Genomic DNA, 27,383 nt, shown 5'->3' on the forward strand with positions numbered 1-27,383 from the left:
TCACAGTAAGACTCGTGTAGTTTTAACCATATTTGTAATACTTGTCATTAGGATCTTACTTAAAACACAACCAGATGACAAATTAAGCTTGTTCCAGTAGATTTTTCAAAAAAGTCACTGAGCACGCCTGTCCCTAGACAGCCACTGTGGTGGTTTCCACATTACCACCAAGGTTAATGCTGTTCACCAAAGAGACTGCCCCATCACAGGCTTTGTTCCATTCCCACTCATCTGGTTTTGAGCAACAAGTTCTATGCCAAAGTGGCCTAGCAATACAGGTGCTTTTTATTCAAGCAGCAGGAAACAACCTAGGTAAAAGTGGCCAAATAGCATTGCACAACATCCAACTGACCGGCAACAAAAGCAAGGTACCTGTGTCACAGTTCTCCCTTATATATATTTAATCAGTTCTTTGTAGACAGTATCATACATTTTTCTGGCTTGATTCTCTGTTATTCTGTGCCTAGGATGATACTGAATTGTTTATTTAGATTACTTGTCTGCTAAGGATTACTTCAGGTGTCAGTGACTGAAAGTATTTCCATTTAGTTCCTTGTAAATGCCTGCAAAATCTGTATCTAAACGTCTCCTATCTTATACTGTGCCACAGGACACATCGTAAAGACCTTGGTTAACTGGATTTCAGTTACTACAGTCAGCCTCAAGTATTCCATCACATTAAGCTCGGTTCTACTTCATATTTTTCAGACTTCCACTACATCTTTTTTTCTCCAGTGTAATAAGCTCACATTTTCACCACCACTGTAATTTTGCCATAGGAATAACTACCATTGAATATTCACCCAATTTTTAAATGTTGATCAACCCACTCCATAAAAATCACCTCCCATGCTGTAGATAGGCTGCAAGACAGTAATTGTGGGTTGCTGAAGCCCAGCCCACATTGTACCACCTCTCTACTAAAACTGAATGCAAGCCAAATTTCTTGTTTCATTAAAGTACAGCCTTATATTTAGTAGTTCTCCTGGAAAACTAAGTCAGTGATGGCTGATGCTAAAAAAGGCACAAATACATTTAACTGGCTTACATTCATATATAAGGCCTGAAATAGTCAGAAGAAAAAAAATCTGGAGAGAAAACTTAGTATCTTCAAGGAGCTTGATGTAGGACAATCAAGTCTTAGTGCTTTTCAAGCCCATTTTAATGATTTTCCTCTGAGTGAAAGCCCTGAAATAACACAACAGTTTGACTTTGTAACTTAGTGGGAATATCAATATTAAAAGGAAGAATTTATTAGAATATTCAAACACACTTACATAACTGCAGCATTTGCCTAGTAAAGTATACAACACAGTACAAAGAGAAAACAACAAAAAGCTCTTTCAACATAATAAAAATTACAAACAAGTTATATTTATATTATACAGAAAATATTTCCAGACTAAGCTTGACACAAGCCAGAGGACATCAAGTGCTGTTCCAGTGAGTTAACACCAGGAATTAGAAAATATATCAGAGTTAGCTGTGTGTAGTACCAAAAATACTACCATAATAACTTTAGAATATACTCAAATACTACCAGATTCAGCACAGTAACAACTGTCTTTGTTTCAAAGGCTCTTTCTTGTCTAATAGAACAGAATGAGAAAACAAGAATATGATTAATGTTACCTAAGACACTGCCTTTATTGCTCTGAAACACTAGTATCATTACTTTGACATAGCAAGCTGTGGCAAGTTTGGGAGACTCATACCAAAAACAGTTAAAAATATAAAACCATGTCAGGAACATGAAAAAAACTGATGGAAGCATGGATGACTAGCATGGTTGCCAATTGTAAAAGGGAAGAGAATATTAATTTTAAAAGCCTGAAGTTTTCACTAAGAACTTCATGCACCCCAAAAAAGATGTCCAATGAACTCCTAACCAATAAAAGCAAGTAGTTTCAAATGCAAATAAGCACAAGGAGAGCATCTATTGCTTGTTTTTTTTATTTCGTGAATAGTCTATCAGCATGTCAGGTCTACTAATGAGTTTCACTTTCCATCCAGTCAGTTCTCATGGATCCACAGAGCTTGTTTTCAACAGGTTTACACAAGGTAAAGGGACCCCTTGAAAGCCAGCAAAAAGTAGTGTTGAGACTTTTCTTTTTTTTTCTAAAGAGAAGGGTCTTTCAGTAGAAGTAATTGAAGTATCTTTCCACAAAAAATCCACTTATGGTACATCGCAACACTGCTGCAGAAAGACAACTTGAATACTGAGAAAAGAACGTTACCATGGGTTTTACAGGACTACACACAAATAATAATTTACCTTCATGTGGACTGTTCTCCCATTAAACAAATCATAGCATGCCTTAATAAACTAGTGCAACACATAATGCATATTTTCCTGTTTCAGATTAACACATAAAGATACAGAACAATTACATACAAAATTTCAATGTGTTTTTTCCTTACCTCTTTACTGTAAAAGGCAGTGATTTTGAACCAATATTTGGGACAGATAATTGATGTCAGAATTTAAGTTCTTTCAAATCTGAGTAAAAAATAACTTTGTCTTACCATGACTATGGGCAGCTCCTGGACTGAGACATGGTTGGAGTAACTCTTTGGTTGGAGTAAAATAGGCTTCTTTCCCCTGGTGCTGGTTCATTTTTCCTGGAGTTATTGGGTGTTCATCACTGTTTGTTATCACTACTGAAATACAAAATGGATGCTCATTCAATGATGTTATGTGCTTGTGCATAGATTTCTATTAAGAACTTCACTGCTATTTATGAAACTGGTATTCAACCGCTGTTTTGTAACATTTCATTCTAAAAACTGATGTTTTCAAACCAGATATTTGCTTTGAAGAGGATGGCAGAACGAAGCCAGTAAGACTGGTCTAAGACATGAGGCAAAAGATGGAAACAAAAATTAGCATGAGGTTGGAAAGGCTGATATTCAGTACAGATACAGCACTCAGCTGTTGCTTATCTTCTAAAATACTTCTTTTCTTTGCCACTTCCATGATACCTTTTGGTTTAACCAGCCACAACTCAGCCAACCCATGAAACAACTTGCCTGATCAAGCTGTACCAATATCCCAAAAAGCTAAGATGAATGTCTGTGTATACATCACAAGAAACAAATCTTAGCAATTCATATCATGTACAAATTCTGTCAAGGCAAAGGCTTAAAGCAGAAGAATTACTCTCCTTGAACCTCATCAGTCTGCAAGACTTGTCTGGCATCTTCTTATCTATTTTTAGGATCACCTGGCTAGCCATCCTGTTTCATAGTTTCTGTACAATTTGTTAAGCAGCACAACAAAACTATACCTTTTTTCATAGTCAAAGAATGACTGTCTCTGTAACACCTGTTGTGGGAAAGCAGATATACTGACAAAGTGCTCAAAGAGGGAAACAAGCAATATTTACTAAAGAAAAGACTGGAACTTACAACACTGACGATTTTAAGAGTTCCCAAGCTTTCCTTAAAAGTTCAGCAGAAGATTTGAGTCAAACCAAACAAGTTCTATTCTCTGGATGGACTCTGCAAAGTACAAAGGCCTTCTTAGCTTTATCACTACTCTTATTACAGTAGTGGAAACATTTTGCAGCAAAACCTGGAATGAACACAAAGCAGTATGAAAAAATAAAAAGGTGCTTGAGTGTCCAGAGAAGGGCAAGAAAGACAGTAAAGGGTCTGGAGCACAAGTCTGATGAGGATGGCTGAGGGAGAGGAGATTGTTTAGCCTGAAGAAAAGGGGATTCAGGGTAAACTTTACTGCTCTCTACAACTATCTGAAAGGTAGCTTCTCCCACATAACAAGTGATAGGACAAGAGGAAAAAGCCTCAAGTTGTGGCATGAGAGGTTTAGATTGGATATTAGAAAAATTTCTTCACCACAAGGCTTCTCAAGCATTGGAGGAGACTGCCCAGGGAAGTGTTACCAATCCTAGAGATATTTAAAAGATACATAGATGTGGCACTTGGGGACATGGTTTAGTGGTGGATTTGGCAATGCTGGGTTAACAGTCGGACTTGATGATTGTAAAAGGTGTTTTCCATCCTAAATGATTCTACGAAGAATGCACGGATTGCAGTACACCCACCTGTATTATTTTCCTACAAGAAATAAGCCATCTAAAGCTCTGCTCCAGACCAACTATACTCTATGTGAACTGCTGCAGAGGAATAATATGTGAGGAAATGGACAAGGGAGGCAATGAGCTCATTTACAAGCTAATTTTACAGAATTCAAGTCTATCAGTGCCAAAAGGCCAGTATTTCAAAGTCATGTCTGATTTGGATCTTCTTGTTGTACCAAACTAGCTGTTTATTGTTCTGCAACTACAAGTAAGGGAAAGTGGGGAGCAGGGCAGTTGCTGAAGTCTTGGGAAGGGACTGCACAGCAGAAGGTCATGTATGTGAAAATAAAAGTGGGGTAAGAAAACAGCTGCTTCACAGGTTTGCACAAAATGGGTCGCTGCAAGAAGACTGAGCTATACCTGTTTCAAGATTTAAGGTGCACAGTGCACTGAAGGAGGACCAACTTTCAGCCAACTAGCTGAAAACCCCTTTCGATGAGCCACTGGCCACTCAGCTTCTGCAGGGATGGGATTTTTCAGTGGAATGTGCTCTGCAGGTGCCCCCACCAGCCCCATGACACTGCAGCAGGTGATGCTGTGGGCTCCACAGCTGGAACTGCACTAGCAACCCTCTCCTGAGCAACCTGTGCAGAAAGCTTGTTTGTGAATGGGCAGCATAAAGCACTGCCAACTCTTTTTAAGTTTTAAGTTTTGGGAATTCCAAAGGTTAAAGCTGTCACAATGCAATAATTTCTCAGGCAGTACTTGCCAGTAGCCCCAAGCATAAGTAAGCTCTGCACATGAGTGTTACTAAAGCATAAGCTACATTCAGCAGTTGTGACTCAGCCACACTAACAAGACTACAAGCTTCAAGCTCACTGTAAAATTCATATTTCTTCATTAGGAGTCAATTAGGTCCTGCAACAACTTATAGAACTGTCAGAAAGGCTCTTTTCCTACCAAACAGAGTTTATGTATCACCTAATACAGAATACCATGTGGCCAGCACTTCACATGCCTGGAAATTCAAGGTGAACTTCTTAAACCAACAGGGGTTTTGAGAAATTCCATCTATAAAGCTGAAGAACGATTTGCAGGAGAGGTTTTAAATCTCCTTTTTATACAAAGCATCATAAAAGTACTAAACAACGGGGAAATAAATCAGTTAAGAATATAACTATTTATCCACACCAAAGCAGCCACTAGGACGAAGCTGTACCCCCTCCTGCAAAATGCCTCATCCTAATGCTCAGATATTTGCTCTGAGGGGAGGGAGAAGACAAGGCTTTATTTTAGAGAAGAAACAACAAATAGTAAATATCAAAGCCTCCTTGCGACTCTTTAGAGGTCACATTTCAATGCCAACAGAACTACTGAGGGTTGAGAATACATACTTTGTTCATGTTCATCATACTGGTCATCAAATTACTAATATAAAAGTTTGTCAGTACAATTCATACCTTAGAAGAAACATAAATTGGGGTCTTTACAGCCAATTTATTTCGGATAAAGCTATGAAAAAAAAATGTGAAGTGTCAGATTCCCACTTCTGTTTCTATAATGAGCCTGTGAAAGTACCTACACCACTGAAAATAGCACAAGGACATCATAAACAGGAAGAGGTTTATTACAATTCAATTTAAGATTGTTTTTTAATGTCTATAATAAGTATATCAGCTAAGACCACAGCTTCTGCACAGATTTCTCATAAAAAAAGAAACAATTCGTGCCTGCACCTTTCTTTTTCCCACATACACAAACTCTAAATCCCAGGCAAAATTACTCTGCCAATCATGCTATCATACTAACACCTACAAACCAATGGCACCAGTAAGTCTTTGGCTGCATATAATCACATACATATATCTGAAGTTTTCCCCAGCATCTCACCAGATCCAATCCTGAAAAACTACATATATATAAAAGCGTTCAATTCTGAGTATGTGAAATTATTGAAATTAAGGGAACCACACAGAGCACTAAAAATTGACAAGCTCAAAAATAAAACACTGTTTTTGAACCATTATTTCCATGTCTTTACTATCTATACTACAATAGCATTTAAAAGTTTCATTTAAAACTGATATAAATAGCTTTTTCTCTTCCAGATAAATATAAAAGATTTTTTTTTCCTGGCCACGACTGGGATAGGTAAAGAATAAACTTTTCCCACTAAAAAAAAAAAAAGACTATGGTAGGGAAACATTTGGATGAGTGGTATGCCAGGCAAAATACTTTTCCAACAGCAAATTTTCACCACACTTTAACTTCTCAATTATGATACAGAAGAAAATCTAGTATTTATCCCAGCCAACTATATGCAAAGATATCTGCTAAGTACTATGAACATATGTGCAAACATAATGTAGGAGAGAGGAGCTACTTACCTGCTTGTCCAGGAGAGTCTCTGATGTCACCATAATGCTGTGTACACATATAATTGAGGAATGAAGAACAGCAAACATAAAAATCCACGCCAGGAAGAAGCAAGTGCACAAAAAGCAGCAGCGGGAAAGAAGGACAATGAAAACAGTGTTAGTTCATAACTAAAATACAACATGCACCTCAATGCCAAAGGCAAGACCTCAAGAGACCGCAGTTCAGAAAAGTTGAAGCAACAAATCTGACAAATATGCTTATAGAAAAGCCATTATTAGAAGCATCATTAGTAAACAGCAACTGTCTCAATCACTTCTTCTGAGTGGAAACTCTCCAGCAGCAATTTAGTGCTCCTATGACTTGATACACAGCATTTTTAAATGAATTTTAAGTGGGAGTGGTTTCAAAAGACTGAAGCTCTGAAGCAAGCTGAAATAACACAAAACGTTTCCAAAACCACTCCACTTTCAGAAAAGTGTTTCAGAAGGGAAAAAAAAAACCAACCCTTTAAAACTCTAAGTAACGTGCAAGCACCTACTAATGCTAGATCCAAGCCAAATTGCTTTTGCGTGCAAACACAAACTTTGAAGGCACAGATTCAGTTCAGCTACAAACACAGGTAACATCTGAAATTGCTCAGGATGCAAGACAAACAGCGCAGTTTTAAATTTAAGAGGATATTTTATGTCTAAGTATTTCCATAAAACCAAGTTGCACAAAATTTCTCTCCCACTGAAAGTATCAAATATAGGCACTAAAGGAGGGTAACTACACAGTAATAGCCTGTGTGCCTTTCCGGTATTTGACCTGGAATATTTTTTAAATCCTTGCTAACCAAGACCACAATCAAGGCTAAAATCCCATTGTGCTCAGCCATGTACAGATAAAAGGCAAATTCCACTTAGGTCTTTAAGGATTTACTACATTTGAAATCTGTGAATAATAGGAAAGGAGAAAACAAGAATACTGATCAGAATGAACATTTCCTCCTTAAAAAAAAATAAATCCAAACATGACATATCCTCTATATTGCAAATAAAAACCTGTGCTCCATAAAGCAGCAAAATCCGTGCTCTACTTTAAAGAGGATCCAATCTTGCCTCTCTTATCAGGACTTAGAAGAAGAAAATGTAAAAAAGAAAAATCATAATCAAAATCTTTGTGAGCAGGAATCTTTTCTTGCACTGCTTACCTCAAAACACTGATTTTTTTTTATCCCTCACATCTGCCTAAGGGTGTTAAATTGTAAATTGACAGCGCAATGTGCAAATGCGAAGTACTGCAATGAATATACAGCAAGTGCAGTACACATCATTGGAAAGGTGAGGGAACCCTTCTTCCATAATTCTGCACTTTCTGGAACAGGACTTGACTGAACAAGAAAAACTGAAGTAAAATAAATATAAGCACACTTGGCAAATAACTTTTTATTCCTGCCAGAGACTAAATTCAGGTCAAAGAGTGAAACCCATGAACTTACTAGACAGGTTTGGGTAGTAGTACATGAAATGTATTCAAGAATTCAATGGCTTTCAAGGCAAAGTGTTTATTCTTAATGTACAGATAACATAACCGCAGACTAGGAAACAGTTTATGTTCAGACTGGAACTGTCCTACCCTATGCTGATTTTAGATTCAAGAGAATAGTGGCTGACAAGAGAACAAGAAGCCTGCAGAAACTATGCAGAGATCCAGACACTGACTGAAGGACTGGGAGCACCGCTACCCAGCACTGCGCTGCTTTATTTGTCACTGGCAGCTGGAAAGCAAGAGAACAGAACTGGAAAATTACACTGTAAACAGACACACAGGATCAGCAGTACCTGAGACTCAGCCAGAAGCTCACTCGCAGAGCGTTACTTATGTGTGGAAGAAATAAGAGTGAAAAGGCACCACAGCAGCTCCTGTCTCCCTGCCTGCCCTGCAAGCAGCCCCGGACAAGGTACAATATGACACCAGAGAGCAGGGCAGCCCGTCACCCGAGATGACGATGCACGGGCTTTTCATGTAAATATTTTAGCATTGCGTGGTTAATCCTATGAACTGGTACAAACAGCTCCTATGCCAGAGGCTGAAACACAAGCCTGTCTAACCCTGTCCTTGATCTTCTCCAATTGACATTCTGTTTACACACCAAACTCCCTCTGTTGCTGGACAACCCCCTCTCATCATCAGATGTTACTTGGGTGTGTACTTTTACCTAAAACTTGCAGAATATATATTTCTAAACATTGGTGTGAGATGTTGAGGTACTGAAATGAGACTGTTTAGGCCAAAAAGACCTTTTCATTTTCCAATGGCCTACTGCACCTCTATCTGCAATTCATACCACAGCAGACTGCGGTTCCAAACAACTAAGGGAACAAAACATGACAGTTTTACTATTTCAGTGTTTCCTCTGAAAAGAATGCTCTCAGGACATTCCTGTCCATCACTGCCAACAACTCTTTTTCTAAATGTACAAAGTTAAGATAAACATACACATACTCCCAGAGGCACAGCCTACTCTGCTTTTCACATTATATAATTGATGACTTTGATTACAGACTACAGAACAAGTTCTTTGACAGGTTCTCAAAACAATGTGATCAATTTCATTTCTACAGAGGCACAATTACTTTAAAATGTTGCTAGCAAAATATATGAAGCCTAGTCCTCCTCCCAGTAAAGTTTTTGACTAAGACTTAGAAGTAAAACCAGCGATACAAATCCAGCAATATAAAGCACCACACGAGACAGCAGCTGTAATTATTTTTACACAAAGACAGCTCACATGCTTCAAAAAAGCACTATTTTGAGATTATCATTTCTCAGAGATAAAGCTTATAACAACTGCTAGTAAACCTTAAGTTATATCTGCCAAGTTCTTCTAAAGAACAAAATCCTTTTACCGTTGAGTATTAGGGTAAAAGCAAAAGCATATGTCACACTAGCATGTCAGAATCTTATACTACAAGTTTTTTAAAACTTTTAAAAACACTGATTTCATAATCAAATCTAGCTAAATTTTTCGTAGTTTAAATGAACATTCTAAAGCCAAGTTTGAGTGTTCACCTTGCTGAAGACAGACTTTCCCTGAAGGCAGTCTCTGATATGTGTAAACCATTAAAATTAATCCAGTTAGATTTAAATTCAGGACCACCGACCCAACTTACAAATCTGACCAATAAAAAGGACCTCTATTCAATGCTTCAAGGAAAAAAGGTGCTTTTATGACTGTTGATGTATTAAGTAGCAAGAACTGACACTGACTGTACAAGTTATATCACAGGCAAATTATTTATTAAATATATGCCATAGCAAAAAATGGAAGTGATTAAAAATCACTAAAAATATATATTGCAAAAAAAGAATGGTTTATACCTTACATTTCCATGTAATGTTTTAAGCTCTGGGGCAGTGAGACTTGATTAAATTTTTATTTTTATTATTTTATAGAAAAGTAGACAAAAACTATTCTCGAACAAGAACTCAAAGCATCTATTATTTTGCATTCTTTTAATGGTGTCAGTCTACAAAAATAGTTTGTTGAGCTGTCACAGCCTTTGTCTTCAAATTTATGTTCAGTACATATCAACCTAATTGTTAGACAGGAAGAGCATTTAATACAAGACTTTTCTCCGTATACCCATTCTGGAAAAGAAAAAGCACAGCATTAAAGTCTGTGATCTCCTCATCTTTTGTTCTTTTTATAAGCAAGCCAACAAAGCAAATTAGAAAGCTGACACCTTTAAGAAAGGTTTTTTTCAAAGATACCTCCTAGAAACATCCCAAAGGACTTAAAAGCAGAGAAAAGAGCTGATCAGTATTTCTCATGCACAATGCAACACAAGCATTTTATGAATTTTATCATGACAATGGAACTTAAAAAAATACCCAAACAAACAGATTGCATCTAAAAGACTGGAATACTGAAAAATTTAAAACATGATTTCAAAAAATTTAAATTTCTGGAAAGTGTCAGGATTTGCACTGACTAAAGGACTTCAAAACTACTGGGTCAATCTCTCTTGAAATACATATGGTATTTCCAATATTTAATTTTCACTTTTTTTTACTATGATATACACTAGACTGCATATTAGACTATGAAATAAGCTTTCAAAAACGTTTTTAACACCTGTAGCGCAACACACAAAACTTGACATTGTATATGCAATTTAGACAGACAATTACTCCACTGGCTAATATTTTGACAAGAAATGCTTAAAGTAGCCTATTACAATATACCACCAATTAAAAAATATTATTCTGAGATGACACTTTAGAAGCACATAGGATGAAGAAAGGCAATCTATCCTTACACTTAGCATTCTTCTAAAGGAGTCTTGGTAAAACAGAGACCATGTTAAGACCATGCTATTTTGAAGGCATGACATAAGCACATTTTATGTTACTTTGAAGTGTTTTGTAAACTGGTACTTTTATATTTTGATGAATTAAGGAGCACAGCAACTGAACTGACAGCATTTTTTAAAAAATGAAAATACCCTACTGCACAGTTGACACTCATAGCATGCTGCATACCCATGAATATATATGGGTATGCCAAGCCAAGAATTTTCTTAATGCACTGCAAAACAGTTTGTCTCCAAACCCACCACTTAAGATAAAATATTTGATCAAATTAATAGGTCCATGTAGTAGTTGACTATCACAAATAAAGTTTGTCAGTAATGAGGTGTTAAATTTGACCTTGACCTCAGTTACAGGAAAACATATCCTACTTTGCTTTTGGGGGGCAGTGCTTTGGAAACTATAAAACATTTCCTGCTTCAGCTATTCAAGTGCTCCTACATGACACAGCTTGTGGAAAAACTAAACTCTTAAATAATTTCAACACTGATGATGATGACGATGATGATGCACAATAGTACTCACTAGCCTTTCCTGGTTTTAATTGTGCTTAGATACAGCGTCACTGCCTCGGAAATTTTATTATCAACAGATTATCAACTTTTACACCTCAGATTACTCTGATAACATGTAATTATCACTTCTGTCTTTTCTGCTCTTCATTCCACCAAGAACTACATTATTTTTTCTGTTGTCCATTGTCACTAACTACCAAAGTGCCAATTAGACTGAGAGGAACACCTTTTCCCTTTGGGACTCTGAGACAAAATCCAAAAATCAAATCCAAAATCCGAAAGTTTTTTGACATTCAGCCCTCCTGCCATGAGAATCTAGTAAATGATACATGATACTACATGATATTCCAAATGCATTCACCAGAAAAGTATCAATTCAAACCAAAAGTGAACAGATTAAAGCCATTTAACTCTCTCCCTGCAAAAGCATCTTCACATTCATCTCATTACAAAAAGGCACACTTAAGTTACTCACTGAATTTCTATCCAGTTCCCCATCAACTAAAACGTTCTCCATGTCGAAAGGGCCAGTTCTCTGACTCTATCAGTTAGAGTTCTTCCATCCTGCTGCTCAAGATCCTAGGAGAAGAAAAATTTAATAATTTAATTCCAAGGGCTGAAATTCAATAGAAAGCTACACTTTCTCTTCCCTCTGTTTTTAGAGGCTATATAGTATACGGTAACCTCTGCGTTTTACCTTGCAAAACATGAGCATTTACCCAGAGAAATCAACTTAGAAATGGAGAGAACAGTTTCAGAAAAAATAACCAAAACAAGAACTATTCACAGAGGCAAGCACTTACTTCTACAAATAAGGAAGAGTTATGCAAAAAAAAGAGAAAAGCACAGGTTTCGCCCTGCATTTCCCATTGTTCCAGAGTTTCCAGCAGCGCACTGCTCCCACCCCACAGGCATGTGCACGCCAAGTGTTTGGGTACAAAACAAAGCTATTCTGGAGAAGCCAGAGTTGAGGGCTTCCCAGCATAACTCCAGAAACAGACATGTACTGCTTTGTGGAACCAAAACACAGAAATTATATAATATTGTGTGTGCCAGCACCTTCCGTGGCAGAGCAGGCACTCATCTGGGTGTCACCACACACAGCCAGAAAGCAATGCCTCATTCTCTAGGCATTTGCTATTTACTTTTTTTTGCAAGAGGATGAAACCTACAATGAATCTTAGTATTCACAGCATATTCAAAGGCACTAGTGAGACAAGCACACACCGCAGTATCAAGCAAAACTTGGTTGAAAAAAAGTGCATTAACCACTGATTTGTTAAGCAAGTTTCAGAAGAGGTGCAGATCAAACTGGGATGCATATTGAGATGTCCAGCTACAGCCCATCACTCTGTCTCTCTCCAAGACCTCCATCAAACAAGACTGCAGTGGATGAGGAGGCTGTGTGCTTACCTGTTTGAAACAGTACAGTCAGTATCGCACAGGGAGAAAACCCTGTGGTCCCACCCTCCACAAAGCCGTGCTCACTCTGCCCTTCCCCGCCAGCCACAGCAAGTGTTTGATCAGAGAATTAGCCCAAGGACAATTTTCTTCTTTCCTTTTGTCTTGGCTGGGGTGAGGGGGCAGGAAGCAGCAAAATGACAAACTCAATTGCTAAACCAACAGTTGTGCAAAAGCAGGGGTAGAACAGGGATGGTGATTTTTTTTTTATGCTATTATGTTAGCATACCGTGCTTAATCTATGCATCAAGCTACTGACAAGGTATAAAAAAAACAGATTAAGTGAAGACAGAAGAGTGAGGTGGGAAGATACATCACAGTCCCTCCAGGGATCCCGAAGGAACATCCTGAATTCAGGAGGATGGGAGAAAGGCAAACATATAACCAGAATACACAGGATCTTCTGGTTCAAGGTCTGTCTCAGGAAACAGACACTCACAAAAGCAAATCTCACTAAAAAGAATAATCATTTATTCAACTGCTTTCCATGTTTTATTATAATTGGTTTTTTTTGGTTTTGTATTATGTAAAGCAAGTTAGAATTTTCCCTCAGGAAAAAACATACAGCATTAATATACTCTAACTAATTAGTGTAACATATGCCAGTAAACCACAAAAGGAACCATTAAAAAATAGTTTAACAAAATGACTGTGTGCTAACAAAATTGCAAAGTTAAAAGTTTTCTGACTTAGTCCAATGAACTGAGGAGGATCTTGCTAAAGCACCTGAGTGATTAACTGAGGCGGCACATAACAAGGAAGCATGGTTAGATGTTCTCATGTAAATTATAAACACTAGACATCTGAAAGGGGACGACTACAAGTTATTAATTTGCATTAATAAAAGGAAATATGCCATTATCATAGAAAGACAGTAGTTTCCCAGAGCAGCAGGCTTTGCGTCCCTTACCTTCCACACCGCAGCATGAGATGCAGAAGTGGGTGATGATTTTTCATGTCTGTTCCTTGTCATCTCTTCCCCCACACACCCATTTTAGGTTCTCTTATTAGCAGGAAATTCAGCAACACCAGACCACATGCATATTCAATTTGCAGAAACACCAAACTCTTTTAAATAGGATGAAAAATGAGTGGCATTACAAACAGATGTGAGCACTGCTATTTAAAGCAGTTTTTCAGCTTTTTTTAGTTACACAAACTTGTAACCATACTCAAGTTATTGGAACGAACAGATCTTTGCTGACAGGAACATTCAGCTTAAAAAACTTTTTAATCCATTTTTATATTTAACATCTTTTAATTTTCACTGTCAATGCTCCTGGTGTATTCTGCTTCTCCATCTATTCACATGAACACAGCCTTCCTTATCTTCGTCTCAAGAGCAGTACCATTGGACAGGTACCCCAAGGTCTAATTCTCAGCATTCAGGAGCACTTGCAGTCCCAAAGACTCATAATCCAGCATGCTCCCAAGGGCTGCAGAGAAGTTTTCTGGGAAAAGGAAGGAAAAAATTCTACCTGCTCATGTTTAAACAGTAAAGCAGGTGCAGAAATGGTTAAGGACTACCCTCCGCCGAGCTGTTTAGCTTATGAGTAGACAGCCAGCTTGCCTTATTTTTCTTGGCAAAATGAAGGCTGAAACTGAACAATATTGCTTCTGTCATATGCCAAAATAAATACAAAGGAAGGAAAAGGGCTCTCTCAGCAAAAGGATATTGCCAAAGAGTCAAATAAGTATGAAATTGGAGAACAGATTTATTTTGAAAATTACAGAACGCTTCTAACCATCTGAGCCCCAAGGCTTTGGAACAGTTTTCCAACCAATGTAGGGAAGGGGAATTTTCTTATTTGTAAATGCACCCAGGCTATTATGAAGGGTGCCTTCACAAGCAAGCAAGCAAGCAAGCACTTTTCACTTTAGCTAATCCAACCATTAGATTTGAAGACAGAACCCCAAATGTATCATTTTATTAATTTTGGGGGTGGGGGGAGGGGTGTTGGCTTTCGGGGAATGCTCATGACATGCTTTTGCTGCTCTCTGTTACGTTCACAAGGGTTTGCAGTATGGTCAGCTAGAGGTTTTAACTAACAAATGCTCCTTCACAATTCTTAAAAGCTTAAGTGTTCAGGAGGGCACACACAAAATGAAATTATTTGAAAATAACTTTATAATGGCATCCAGCTAGTCAGCTATTTTTCCTTTATAGACAACAGATACAATCAGGCACTCACAAAGATGTTAATTACTTTAAAGCACTGTACCAAACGGACAAATCTTGCCACAAAATAAGTTCCTTCTCTCCAACTGTGAAGAAGGTTGAACAAGCCAAAAACATATATTTAAAGCAGAAGGTAAACGTTTTCCCCTTACCACATAGTCCATGACCTGTCCTGTTCACATCTGTATTCCATCTTATTTTTGCTGATGACACCAAACTGTGTGGTGCAGCTGACAAGCTGGAGGGAAGGGGTGCCATCCAGAAGGACCTTGGCCCACTTCAGAGTTGGGTCTGTGTGAACCTCAGGACATCAATTCAACAAGATCAGGTGCAAGGTCCTGTACCTGGGCTGGGGCTATCTATCCGCAGGACAAATACCTGAAAGCACAAATACCCAAGGCTGGGTGGAGAATGGGTTGAGAACAGCCCTGAGGAAAAGGAACTGGGGATATTGGCAACAAGTGCTTGCAGCCCAGAAAGCCAAGTGTATCCTGGGCTGCATCAGAAGAAGCGTGGTCAGCAGGTCAGTCCACCAGGTCATTCACAGATCTACTCCTCTTTCACAATGTTTATATTTGATATTAGAAAGAAATTCTTTACTGTGAGGGTGGTGAGGGACTGGAACAGGCTGCCCAAAGCAGCTGTGGATGTCCCATCCCTGGAAGTGTTCAAGGCCAGGCTGGATGGAGCTTTGAGCAACCTGGTCTAGTGGAAGGTATCCCTGCTCATGGCAGGGAGATTGGAGCTAGATAGTTTTTAAGGTCCTTTCCAACCCAAACCATTCTGTGGTTCCATGGTTTTAAGAGACTGCTTCAGCCATTGGTAGTTTATGTAACAATTCGGTTTTCAGTTCATTGCACCTTGATAATAGGAAAATCCTCCTTAGGTCTCCCACAGAAGGAAAGAAAAATATGTATCAATGAAAGCTACCACTCTGCATGAACAGGATCTTTTCTAACTATCTACACACATGCATGCTGAAGAAGAATGCTAGGGGAAGAGGTAAGAAGACAACTCCCACCCATTAAAAAAAAAAATTCCACAAGCCATAAAATAGATGTCTCAGTACTATACTGTCACCCAATATTTTTTTAGATATAGTTACACAGACCACAGATCAAAAGCAGCACAACTTAGGTGCCTTGGCCATGACAGAAACTGGCGGCAAGCTTTTGCTCAGCCCTATAGAGATCAGTGAAGTGGACAGGGCAGTGTTCTGCACTGACTTACATATTCTCTATGTTAACCAGATTACATAAGCTTTTATTGCAGGGTACGCTTAACTAAACAAAGGGGTTATTAGGCAATGCAAGGCCCTTTTTCTGCCAGCGTAACAAGAGCTCATCACCAAACATGATATTTGTTCCAGGCACTAGAGAGTTTAGCCCTGACACCGTGGCAGTAATACCCTATTGGTGGTATATTTATAACATTAAATCATAATTCAATTCACAAAGAACTATTCCTCCCCTTCTCTCACACAAGATTAGCTTCGGTTCAAACACTTCACTAAATCTGGAGAGTTCCATCAAGAGTCCCCACTGCCCCCACACAAATTCCTGAATTTCAGCCACAAAGTGCAAGTGGTAGAGATGACCCCTGAATTTAATATATTTTCTTTTTAGTCAGTGGACCGAGTTACTTGAATACTTGCATCCTGTATTATATAGGCAGGTTTTAGCTTTCTTCCTAAGGCCTATCACCTGCGGACATTAGATAGGGCACTTGCACTGCGATCCTGTTTTGTGATCTGTTACAGTAGCACGGTACCCTCCTGCACTCCAGCACCAAACCTCACAGGCAAGGCCCAGCCTCACCGTGACCTGCTGCCGGGCTGCCCTGTGAAACAGCTGCTGCCTTCTGACTCAGCCTTTCCAGAGGGAACGTGTTCTCGGGGGCTCTGACCTCCAAACTGACCTAAGCTCTGCTGGACGCCTGCCTTCTTTCCCCTAAAGCCTAAAAGAGGTAAAAGTATTTAAATTGCCTGAGATGAGTATCAGATAAGAATATACTGTAATTTTTTTTAAGATGACACAAGCATAGTACATTGACTTTAAAGATCAATGTGGGAGCAACCAAGGGCAAAGCACACTAGGAGAAAAGAAAACTAGTTGTTTACATTGATGTCAAGAAGGATAAAAATTCACCTAGGTCCCTGCTGGAAAGCAGAGTCATAACAGTACTATTTCACAGGGAATCAGAGAATGGTCAAGGTAGGAAAAGACCTCTGAAGGTTATCTTGCCCAAGCCCCCTTTTGCAGAAGGATGTCTAGACAGCTTTCAAATATCTCCAAGGATAAAGATTACACAAATCCCCGGGCCAACCTAAGCAGGTGCTTGGTCGCCCTTCAAGTCAAAAAGACTTCTTGATGTTGGGACAGAACTTCCCGTGTTTCTGTTCATGCCCATTGCCTCTTGTACCATCACTGAGCACCACTGGAAAGCTGTATCTCTCAGCTTTATACCCTCTCTTCAAGGTATTTATACACATTGATGAGTTCCTCCTGACCCTTCTCTTCTCCAGGCTAAGCAGACCCAGCTCTTTCAGCCTTTCTTCACACAAGAGATGATCCAGGCCTTTGATCACCTTCACAGCCCTTCACTGGCCTCTCTCCAGCATAACCGCATCCCTCTTGCATTCAGGAGCCCTGAACTATACCCAACACCCCAGATGCGAACTCAACAGTGCTGAGTAGAGAGGAAGGATCACTATTCTCAACCTGCTGGCAATGCTTTGTCTAAAGCATTCAGGAACACCATGCATCTTCTTTACGGCAAGGGCATGTTACTGACTGATGTTCAACTCTGTCAAGATAACCAGGTGAACTCCAGGTAAGCAGTTCTATAAGGTCCACGAGGAAGTTTAAGGTAATACTCTTGACAAAGGTGTTAAAGTGCTGAAACAAACCAAATAGAACAAGTTCCCTAGATACTAAAAGCTAACCGTAACAGTTATGGCTACCTTTAACTCCTAAGAGGTATAGGAACAGTTTTAAGAGATTAAAGGAAATCTACACCCTAAAGCTACCTAGGGTGATCAAACCAAGGTTCTCAAAAAATCTAGGTGTCTTTCAGGCTGCCGTATGACTGCTGAAGGCACTTTCACTTTGCTCCATGCAGCAGGGAAGCAGCAATAGCACAGAAGGCAACAGAGGTAACAAAGAGCCTCCCATGGCTCTTCGAATACAGTGCACCAAAGGAGGAGCAGACTCCTGGTTGCAGCACAAGTCTACAGATCATCTTTCTCAGCTAACAAGTCTGCACACCAAGTACACTTCATTATCAAGCTACAGATCAGGCCAGCTTCTTGCACATGACACAGTGCCACTGCATGCCAAGTATCCCATGTTTGTTGAGATCAGTTCCAAGAAAGCAGGAACTGAAGCAGAGTTACTGGTAAAAATGGAGGAGGGGCAACAGGGTCAAAAATTTCAGCAAAAGATCTGGTAAATAAAGAAATCACAACTTTTTCTCAACTCTCAAACTAAGCATCTTACACTAACAATAACTCAGATGAACCAGGAACTGGTTGTATTCTGCAATTCTAGAAGAGAAATCTGAGAGTTGAGTAAATCTCTAGATTCAATTCCTTCTACTGTGATACCAGTCCAAACAGAAGAGCTTGACAAAATCAGTAATTATATATGGAAGTCATAGATGAGAAACTACATAGTTACATTAACTCTGAATTGCAATGTCTGAATGCTCAAGTCTGCTACAAGTATAAATACACTAGAATCAACAACTGCCTCAAGTTCCCCAAGCACACTGTGCTCACTTAATGCTATCAGCCACCACATCTACCCTTATGAAACACTTCCTTCCACACTCAGTTTCATCACCTGCCTTCTCATTTCCTGAATAAACAGTCCTTATGCACAGCAAGCTGTTTCCTCTGTTTCTGTATTGCTGTTTTCAGAAGGGAAAAAAATATCAAACCACCAAAAAAATCCAGGAAAGCTGAAATGTTTAAGAACAGGACTTGCAAACATCTCTCATCTGGAAAAGACCTGGCACAGTTCAGACACCTCAGATACCTCAGCTGTCTTTTGAGAGAGTAGATGGCAATGAAGGCTAAGGAAAGTATAAAAAACTTCTGAATACCCACTGCAATTTTAATAATTACTACCTTAAACTGGGCTCTGCAAACAAACTTGTCCTGAAAAAAAAAAAGAAGGAGTAGAGAAAATATGGTAAGGGTCACCTACAGGTACTAAATCTCAATAATCTCTCTAAAAGCTCGAGTTCCTAAAAGGCTTCTGGAGCCCTTTGGCCACTGAAAATACACTTCAAAGCTCCAAAACTTATCCCAGTCTTCATGATAAGTATTGTACAAGACTGCTTCCATGACTCAAATGATTTGTTGGTCTTAATGGTAAAAATGTCTTTTTCTTCCCTGCAGCATTATACACTTCGCCTCCACAAGCCATTTTTACCTAGGGTTCAGTCTAACTTTGGAGCACAAAAATAAGAGAGGCAATAAACCATTGACTTTATTTATTTAAGAGAGGATCTATAAAGTTTTATAAAATATTCAGATGATATTTTTGTGTGTGTGTTTCATTGTGAAGTAGGAAGATTTATTCAAACCTTATAACACCAAATTTAGCATTTTATTTTTACATACTTTTTTGTTGTTGTTACTTTGCTGCACTACTAACCAGCAAAATAACTAAGTGGGTATCATACACAACCTTAATACAAGGTTAAATTGGCCAATGGCAGTCTTGATTTTGAAGAAAAAAAGATGGACTAAAACTAAATGGTAGAAACACTGCAAACCATATTCCTTTCAAAACCCCACCCTGTGATTTTCTTCCACATCTGTAGAGTATAACAATAATCTGTAAAATATAATAATAGTCTCCCACACGGTACTGTCTTTCCCATCTCCCATTTAGGCAGCTGCATGAAGAGGCAGTGTGATGCACTCTGCTAGAGACAGCTGGAAGGGATTGGGAGATCACCAGTCCTCCACACCTGGTCCTGACCACCTCTTTCCCCACTGCTGCTGAGGTTTTTCTGAACTGCCTGCAGACTTGTCTGTGCAGGTGCTCCCTAACTCTCTCTGTCAAGAGGAATCCCCACTATTGCAAATTATTTTAAACAGACAATCACAAAATGCATATCAGTTAAACTGAGCTTGGTCATGGGACTTCTGCAGGCCTGGTGTCACAGGGGCACTGAACAGCTGAAGGACACCTCTTCACTCACCTCCATTCCAACCCTAACAGCCTGGGTAAGCACGGACTGTGTTCACAGCTACAGACTCCCCCAACACCAACTGGAAACTACTTCAGGAAATGAAGGGAATAAAGCCAAGGTAAAAGGAAAAGCAATGTTGTTAGAGGTTTTCCTGAAATGAAAAGGTAAGGTAAGTCAGCAGAGATGTTTCCACAGACAAGATGGATAGGTGGCAGAACAAATCCTTCTGATGCTGATGCCAAAATGGAATCAGTTACCCTCCTGAGAGAACAAATAGATCTGGATTTTTTCTGTATGGAACTTCCCAAAACAAAACACAAACATATGAAAAACATTTTAAGAATATAAGAATTAATTAATCATGCTGAAAAAGCCTCAATAAGAGCATCTTAAAAGTCTACTTTAGATACATCGTTTGATGTATTAAACATTTTAGTTACAATGAGATCATAGACACAAATATTTTAAGACTCATCTGCAGGTCAAGAATACAATCTACTTCATAAGGAATAAAGTTTCAGAAAGCTATTCTGAGAGTATTTATAAACAATTGCAAGTAATCACAGAATTACAGACCAATGAATTATTAACTGCTAGCTAAACTATATGTGACTAGGTGAGTGCTTTTCACCTACTGCAAATAAAGTAAAAAAGTTAGCTTAAACTACCATAAAGTTTCTGTATCTCAGAAGCTGCAATGATTTTGCCTGGACAATTAGGTACCAACACGCAGAGAATTAACTGCCACATCAGATGCTATTGTGGCTGACTCCCTAAACGAACATAAGATTTTTTCATTAAATGAATAATATACCTCCAAACCTGAGCCAGTGCAAAGACCAAATTTCTAATGGCAATTCTACTAGATCTTTAGTCCTTCCTTCGCACTACGTATTTTGCCACCTCGGAGAATTGCAAAGAATGCTCAACCTATTTTCAAGGGTGAAACAGACCTTAGGGCCTCTTTTAAATTTTAATAGTTATTGAAAGGACACACTAAGTGTCAGATCTCCCAAAGACCGACCAGCACAGAACCACTTTTCTGTAACCATAATGCAAAATAAGAACTGAGATTACCTCCATAATGAGCATCATGAATACACTTCACAGCAAGTCAGTTCAGAGAGTAACTACAATCCTCATTTCTGCTCTAAACTGAAACAAATTAAATAGAAAAATTGACCAAAGTTCCAAGATTAAAAATATGAAAGAAGTCTTAACACAGACAAACAAGTTTCAGTTGAGCTGTGTTGGCTCTAATACAGTTATGTTGTGTGAGAGGGTTCTAAAAAACAGGCTTTCTGCACGCCTAAATGAAGATATTTCAAACAGGAACCTTATGTTTATTCTCATGTACAATTCAATTTCTTATTTTAGCAGCCGTGCCTCTTCTTGACATTAAAACAGTTGATGACATAATAAATGGCCTTCATTTCAATTTCTTTTGGCAAGTGCTAAAAGGTAGTTTACACAAGTTTAAGATACAGGATATCTGTTCAAGAATTTAAGAACAAAAGGTCAGAGTAGCCTACTGCAATAGAAAAAACCCTAGAAATCCTAACTTAAAGCAGCAGCAGGTTCAAACAGGCAGCAATCGTATCTGGTTTACACATCATGGTTTATTAAAAAGCTTTAGAAAGTCTAATTTAGATTTCCATTGGTTATGCCAAGTTTGTTTTTTTTCACTCTAACACTAAAGTAAAACGAGCTCATGAATCCAATTTGCTTTTTAGATGTCAGTGCTGTTCCACATGATCACAATTCAGGATCTTTCATAGGCTTTTTTGGCAGGGTTGTTTTTTTTATTTGTGTTTGTTTATTGTTTGTGAGGTTTGTGGGGGGGTCCTAGGGAGGAAAGTTTGGCTGTTTTTTTGAAGGTTTTTCATTGTCGTTCTGTGGGGTTTGTATAAATATGGGAGAAAAAAATTACAAATAGGCTTCATACAGGCTTAACAAGAAATAGTGCTTTTAGCACCAAATATCCAGTCTTGTCTTCTGAAGCTACTGAGTAACTGCTGATCAAATTTGATTTGGAACTGCTGCAACAATCTTGCATAGTTTTTAGCTTAATAGGAAGAACCAATAATAGTTAAACAATACAGTCTGATCCACAGGAACTGTACAATATTATTGCATTGCAGACTTGGCAAATGACCTCTTGTTTACCTACCCATTTCTATTTAACAAATTACAAGCTACTCTATGACATTTCTTTGGGCAATGAGAAGCACTTGGCCTGCCATAAAAAACAACTATGGACAAACCACAAACATCATCAATCGACAACTTACCTGCAATTCACAGCCCTCAGAAATCAGGTCAATATCACTGCCTAATGTAAGTCAAGCAACTGCTCACACTATTTGCAACAAACAAGCAACTTATATAAAAATAATTTTTGACAGAAATGAAAAATAGAAAGTCAAGTCTTTCTCAGATCAAAGCCAGCCCTCAAAAACTGAACATATTTGTTCCCAAAGCTATCCCATTTCTGAAGAGCAGAATGCTTTTTGCTCCCAGTACTGCAAGGAGACGCCAAGACTATTCACAGCAAGAACCACATAATATGAGGGTACTTTTAATGTTCTTCTTCAGGGACCAATAAAGAAGATACTATCTTTTCTGCTTCAATCAACTGAGAACATGTCATGGTTGGGGATAAAAGGTTCTGTTCCTTGACAACCAGGGAGTGGTGGTAAGCACAGACAGGAAAACAAAGTCTTGACGCTTCCTTGGAAGTTCTTTGAAATGCTTTGGAGAAGAAAGCAAAGAGAGAAAAAAAATCATATCCTAGGCAAAGCATTATTCTGTGACACTGTTGTACACTACAACAACACAGACTCCAAGTTTCAGAAGGCTGAAAATGACTCCTTTATTTTTGGGATGAGTCTTCCTTATATACTTTTTTACACAGACCAATTTGATTGGTGATAAGAAGACAAACCTTTTCAATCACATTGGTCAGACCAGAGGGACATCAAGAAGTCCCTCCTAGGGAAAGAATGTAAACATAGGTACAGTTACAAAAACACTTTTCTTGTTTACAGACAATTCCCTGGGAAAAGAATTTCAGAAAACCAAAACATCTCAGGTAGGAACCAAAGTTACAATTCTGTTCAAGACTAAACAAATATTTTATGGACAAGGAACCTCCTCCTGCTCTTCTGCCCAGTCTACTCAAGTACTGGGAATTCTCCTTCCCATAAAATGGTTTAATGGGGCCATCAGATAGCTTGAGCATCTGATTAAAAGTGAATATAACCCTCTCAGCTTTGCAATCCCACAGGACTGTGTGAAAGGAGCTTCTGAGTCCTGCCTCCCCATCATCCTCTATCCAGCCCCTCAATAATCAGCTAGTTAAAGGAGGTAGTTGAGGGGCAAGAGCCATCACAGAGTTCAGGAATGCAGAAGACAGACACAAACGTTGGGAAGGAAGGATGCAATACTTGTAAGCGCAAACAAATTCAATTGCTATTTTGATGATAAATAAGGGAAAGAATAATTACACGAGGGAATGTATTTCTTTTTCCAAAGGAAAAAACCTACATCCTTCCTTTTCACAGAATTACAATATTCCAATCTTGTCCCCCAACTTACAAGAATTATCAGTTATAAACATTTTATAATTTACTTTCATATTTAAAATTGCACACAATACCAAGATAACACAAGCTTAAATACCGAGATAATACTAGCATAAAGCAATTCAATACCCTGTATCTCTGCCAAAACAGTTAACTACACCTCTATGTATAATGTTACACATTTTATTCCCTTGAAGGCAGCTTACACATGTATTTCCAAGTCTAACGTGTAGGAAAAGAATGAAACGTTAATTTCCATGCTTCACAAAGTGAATGGAGCTAGGCAGCAATAGCTCAGAAGCTGTAACTGAACAAAAATGTATGTCCCAAATTAGCCATAGAGTCAGAGTGTGCTCCTGGCACATCCCACCTCTGACACTCACTCTCACACACTGCACTGAGATGTCAGAAAACAGCTCCCACAGATATAAACCAGTCAACTTCAGCAGGTACAGTGTAGTTACAGCTACAGTCTTTAACTTTTAGAAACTGTGATTTGAGCAAGTAATCTTATAATGAACATGTAGGAGAGTAAAAATTTATTGGTTTGGGTTTTTGTCTTTTCCAAAACTGTAAAGCAAAAGTCCATGTTATACTGATTTTAATGACAGCAACAAGCACGCAGAGCCTCTAATGTCAAAACTAGCTTGGCATACATAATCTTTCCCATAAGAAAGGATTTTGTTTCATTTTGTAGCCCTCAACAGAATTCAGAGAAGGATGAGATGTCCCCTTTCTGATGATCACAACCTGAGAAAAAATACCATATGCCAATAGTTCTTAATACAGCGGCACGTTTTACACACCCATGACAGCTTCTAGAAAGTCTGTGAAATTCACAACTGCAGCCTTTTTGTATCCAAATTGTCTGCAACAGACATGGAATATGAAATTAGGGCTTGTCACTCCAGGAGTGCTATTAACTTAATAAAATCCACATTAAAAATGAATAGCCAGCTAGATATTTTAAAGCCGTCTATTTCCATAGCCATTTATGGCTAGATATTTTCAGAGCCATTTACACCAAACTGTAAAGTAACCGAGGCACCCATCAAAACCACCTAACCAAGATAAGCACACAAACATCCCAGTTACAGCATGAAGCAATAAGCAATTTCCCCCCAAGAGAAAAGCACTATGCCAACACTTCACATACAATGAGAATTGACTGTTCCCAAATGTTGATAAGTATAATTAACCTTCTAACCCTGTCTTTGGCCTTGAACATTAAACCTGAATTCATCTTGAAAACCAATTAAAATGCTAAGCAGTCTGTCTACTTCGGGACTGGAGAATAGCATTCAATCAAAAAAAAAAAAAAATGCATAGCACAATTGTCTTCTTAGACACCATCAAGGATCTGTTAGCTGTTTTAGTAAAAATTATGATCCATAAATAATTCATATTTTAACAAGAGCTGAAAAATTCTTCAATTCTCCATGAAGATCCTAAAATATTTAAGGTTTATGACAGCAAAAATGAAGGTTTAATAGAAAAAAACAGCCACAGAGAAAAAAGATAAACATGATCTAAGTGGGCTCTGAAGTTTCATTTTGCCTTTTCATGCTATCTCTAACAACAGATATTAATTGTACAGCACAGTTCGCATTCAAAGAGCTTAACCTCTCTCTCTCTCATTCATTCTGCCTTTTAGATTGCCTACTGACAAGGAAATCTACTACTTATTTATGTCACCCAACCTGCTTTTTTTTATGTCTGCCATTTTGAAATCAGCAGAACAATTAGACAGGCAGAAGGAGTTAGAATTCTTATTTTTCTAATTTCTTCTCTCCTACATCACAGATATTTCCTCTTACAAAAAAAAAATCATGCCTACTTGCTATGAAATTCAGAAATATGTGACTGTGATGATCACGTTTCTTCTCATAACTTTACTTGTTCAACAGAAGGAAAAGTAAGTAAAGTGATTTCTGATTCTCTAGCAAATCTGAGCTGATGAGTACCATTTTATAGTTACTACTCAGTTTCAACACCAAAATTTTGTTTCCAGTGATATATTCCAGTGTTATATTTTAGTATAACTTCATCCACTATTGGAGTTCAGAGTGGCATTGATTACTTTTTCTTCCCCGTTTTTAGAATTTATTTTTAAATATTCACAATATATCTGCTTAACAGGCATCTGTTCCAGTATTTTAACAAGCTTAAGTTAGCTCCTCATTTTGAAAACAGGTCCTTTATGAGGTGGCTGAAAGTCAGAAACATCTTCATGTCACATTTCATGCCTTATAATTTCCAAGAAATTCTCTCAATGCTGTTCAGTCACCCTTGACAGTGCTGTAGATGGCAGCATTTCACAGAGCTCACCTCCCCGCCCTAACCTGAGGCTAAGGACTGCAATACAGGGAAAAATACACCGTAATGGTGCTTCAAGGATCTTCAGGCATTTCCACAGCATACCACACACGTTAAGAAAGAATACAAAATGCTTTCACTGGAAAAGCAGCCTTCTCAGATGACTAAAGAAATGTACCGTTAACACCAGTCAAAAAAAAAAGTCAAGTTACCGCAGGTGAGATCATCCTTTGAAAACAGAGATCCACAACAAACTGTTCCCATGTATGGGATTTGAGCACACTCAGACATTTTGCTTCAGATCACCAAAAGAAAAATCAAGTTTTCCATAATAACCTCATGTTTCTGACTAGAAAGTGCTGTTCTAGTGCAGGTGTACATCTGGATCGCCCGGGCTTTCACTTTAATTGAAATTGAGGCACTTTCAGAAAATAACTGCCTACACGGAAAATATCTCAGTTTCACTGAAATGAAAATGAAAATATTTCACTGAAAATACAGGTCTAGTCTGTCAGTAAGACACTTTCCATGCAGAACCCTCCAAAAGCAGTCACTTTTGTCTGGAAGCTGACTGTTCACACCATGGCATGCACAGCACGAGCTTCACAGGAATGAACTACCACTCACTCCTGGAAAATATAAGTAACACGAATCCAAGTATATATATTGCTTTTTCAACTCTCTCCCTTCCTAAAATTTTAGCAGGACTTGACAAAAGCAAAGTATGCTATATCCCATTGCTACAACTCTCACGTGTTTTGCTGCACATGCCAGAAGCAGACTGAGGAGCAAACTGCAAATCCCATGCTACCATCATGGTGGGTTCACATTATGAACTCCATAATGACTCCATCACTACCAAGTCAGTAGCTTTAGGAACCACCTCAACAGCAATTTCAGTGCTCCCCCAGATAAAATCCATCCCCTAGCTGTTAGCCTCATTATGCATCTCCAGCAAAGTACATAAACACCAGGTGCCAGGACATCAAGCATGCAAGCCTGTCTTTGTAACGCTCACAAATCAGAATTCATAGGAGTCTAGCATTTCTATTCCTTATGAGGAAGGACAGCCTTGCTGAAGATCAAAATTACTGTCTCTGCTACTCAGCAAAACATTCGCTGCAAACTACAAGATGCATGAGACACCAGAAACAGGGATGAATAAGGAGCAGAAGCCAAGACAATAATATGCCATCCTCATTAACTCAGGAAACAAAGTCCAAGGCTGTAATGGAGAGCAGACTGATACTACTGCATTCCACCAGAGTATCAGCAGTAGGGCTCCTACAAGTGCTCGTCAGAGCAAATAAACTTATGCTGATAACAACCTCCCTGGACTCAGTACTGG

At 38.5% G+C, this 27,383-nt stretch overlaps 1 protein-coding gene across 7 annotated transcripts in view; it reads right to left on the minus strand.

Moving 5' to 3' along the window:
* OSBPL8 (oxysterol binding protein like 8) overlaps positions 1-27,383 on the minus strand; it is an 84,181-nt gene that overhangs the window by 43,136 nt on the left and 13,662 nt on the right. Inside the window, exons 1-5 of one of the 7 annotated variants that reach the window (XM_066183280.1) lie at positions 15,083-15,101; positions 13,662-13,819; positions 11,766-11,869; positions 6,428-6,464; positions 2,527-2,661 (exon numbers count right to left, since the gene is read on the minus strand). In XM_066183280.1, the coding sequence (XP_066039377.1) occupies positions 2,527-2,661; positions 6,428-6,464; positions 11,766-11,807 (214 nt within the window). In that variant the 5' untranslated portion in view covers positions 11,808-11,869; positions 13,662-13,819; positions 15,083-15,101. Of the gene's footprint in view, positions 1-2,526; positions 2,662-3,408; positions 3,502-6,427; positions 6,465-11,765; positions 11,870-13,661; positions 13,832-15,082; positions 15,102-27,383 lie in introns of those variants that run through there. The other 6 variants (XM_066183281.1, XM_066183279.1, XM_066183287.1 and 3 more) reach the window with 6 other exon arrangements.

The sequence above is a fragment of the Chamaea fasciata genome, unplaced genomic scaffold, assembly GCF_029207755.1.
Source record: "Chamaea fasciata isolate MVZ Bird 193981 ecotype frontalis unplaced genomic scaffold, bChaFas1.0.hap1 SCAF_5, whole genome shotgun sequence".
Classification (NCBI taxonomy): Eukaryota; Metazoa; Chordata; class Aves; order Passeriformes; family Sylviidae; genus Chamaea; species Chamaea fasciata.